At 51.5% G+C, this 1,135-nt stretch overlaps 1 protein-coding gene across 1 annotated transcript; it reads right to left on the reverse strand.

Annotated features, from left to right (window-relative positions):
- Nucleotides 1-657: 657 nt before the first annotated feature.
- Nucleotides 658-981, reverse strand: LOC108254076 (the record flags this gene model as incomplete). Its single annotated transcript, XM_017449042.2, is given in 1 exon segment — nucleotides 658-981. A coding segment is annotated over 1 exon segment (324 nt), but the record flags the coding sequence as incomplete, so codon positions are not given.
- Between the last annotated feature and the right edge of the window lie 154 nt (nucleotides 982-1,135).

The following is a 1,135-nucleotide window of genomic DNA, read 5'->3' on the forward strand; positions in this document are numbered from 1 at the left end:
TCAGCAGAACCAATCTGGTTTCTGCTAGAAAATTCTCGAAGGCCAGACCTTTCGGACAGTCTCTTGCTCTAGCATCATGCCAGAGCTCCGATCGTGCGTTTATGTCTCCTCCGAAGATGACTTCAAATCCGCCCAGAACTCGCATGATTTCGCTGAGTCGCTCGATCATGGGCTCGATGGGTTTGTTGAATTTGAAGTATCCGGAGACGAGTACCAAGGGCTTTCTCATGGGTCTGGTCGAGTCGCTGCTTCTGGTCGAACCCTGACCAGCTGGGGTTGCGGACGACGACGTGTCGTCGCCGCTTCCGGTCGAACCTAAACCGGCAGTAGTAGCAGACGACTGAACCTCACCACTCGAATACCTGTCAATGACCATTACTGAGAAGTAATTGTCACTGAGGTGACTCAGACACATACAGTTGATGTCGGAACCCACGACAACGATCGCAGAGTTGACTCTGCCCGTTTCATCGTCAACAGACGACATAGCAACACGACTAGACCTCGCGATGGAGGGTAGAACTCGCTTGCCATGCTGGTTTAGACAGGTATAGGGTTCCTGAACTAAAGCCACATCGATGCCTCTCCTCGCCATAAAGTTCGAGAGTTCGGCATTGGCCAACCTCGAGTTCTGCAGATTGATTTGAACAATCCGCATTACCCTTGGTAGTCAATCGTCTTGACAAAGGCGCGCAGCTTTTTCTCGTAAACTGCGCAACCTTTGCCGCCGGGCGAATGTTTGCACTGCTTTTCGGCTGCATCCAGACAGAGGGCGCATTTCTGCTCCCCTGCCTTTTTGCAGTCTTTAGCTTCGTGCTTCCTTCCGGCGCACTTCCCGCATCTCGCTTCCTTTGCGGGACATTTTGTCGCGATGTGCCCGAAGCCGAGACACCGACGACAAATGGTGAGCTTAGCGTGATCACCGACTCGAGAGGACGTCCAACCAATGTTGAGGCGACCTTTGGTGACGAGCTTATTGCGAGTTACATCTCAAGATTCATTTCACCGTGTATGTTTGAAGTTTCTACTAAAACCAAAAGCACTTCATCATATTGATGAGTAAAGGTGGATTTCCACCAACGCGACCTCTGTCGTGCGACAAAATCGCGCGACAATGTCGCGCGACGTCACCTGT

Source organism: Diaphorina citri, unplaced genomic scaffold (genome assembly GCF_000475195.1).
Source record: "Diaphorina citri unplaced genomic scaffold, Diaci psyllid genome assembly version 1.1 scaffold9122, whole genome shotgun sequence".
Classification (NCBI taxonomy): domain Eukaryota; kingdom Metazoa; phylum Arthropoda; class Insecta; order Hemiptera; family Psyllidae; genus Diaphorina; species Diaphorina citri.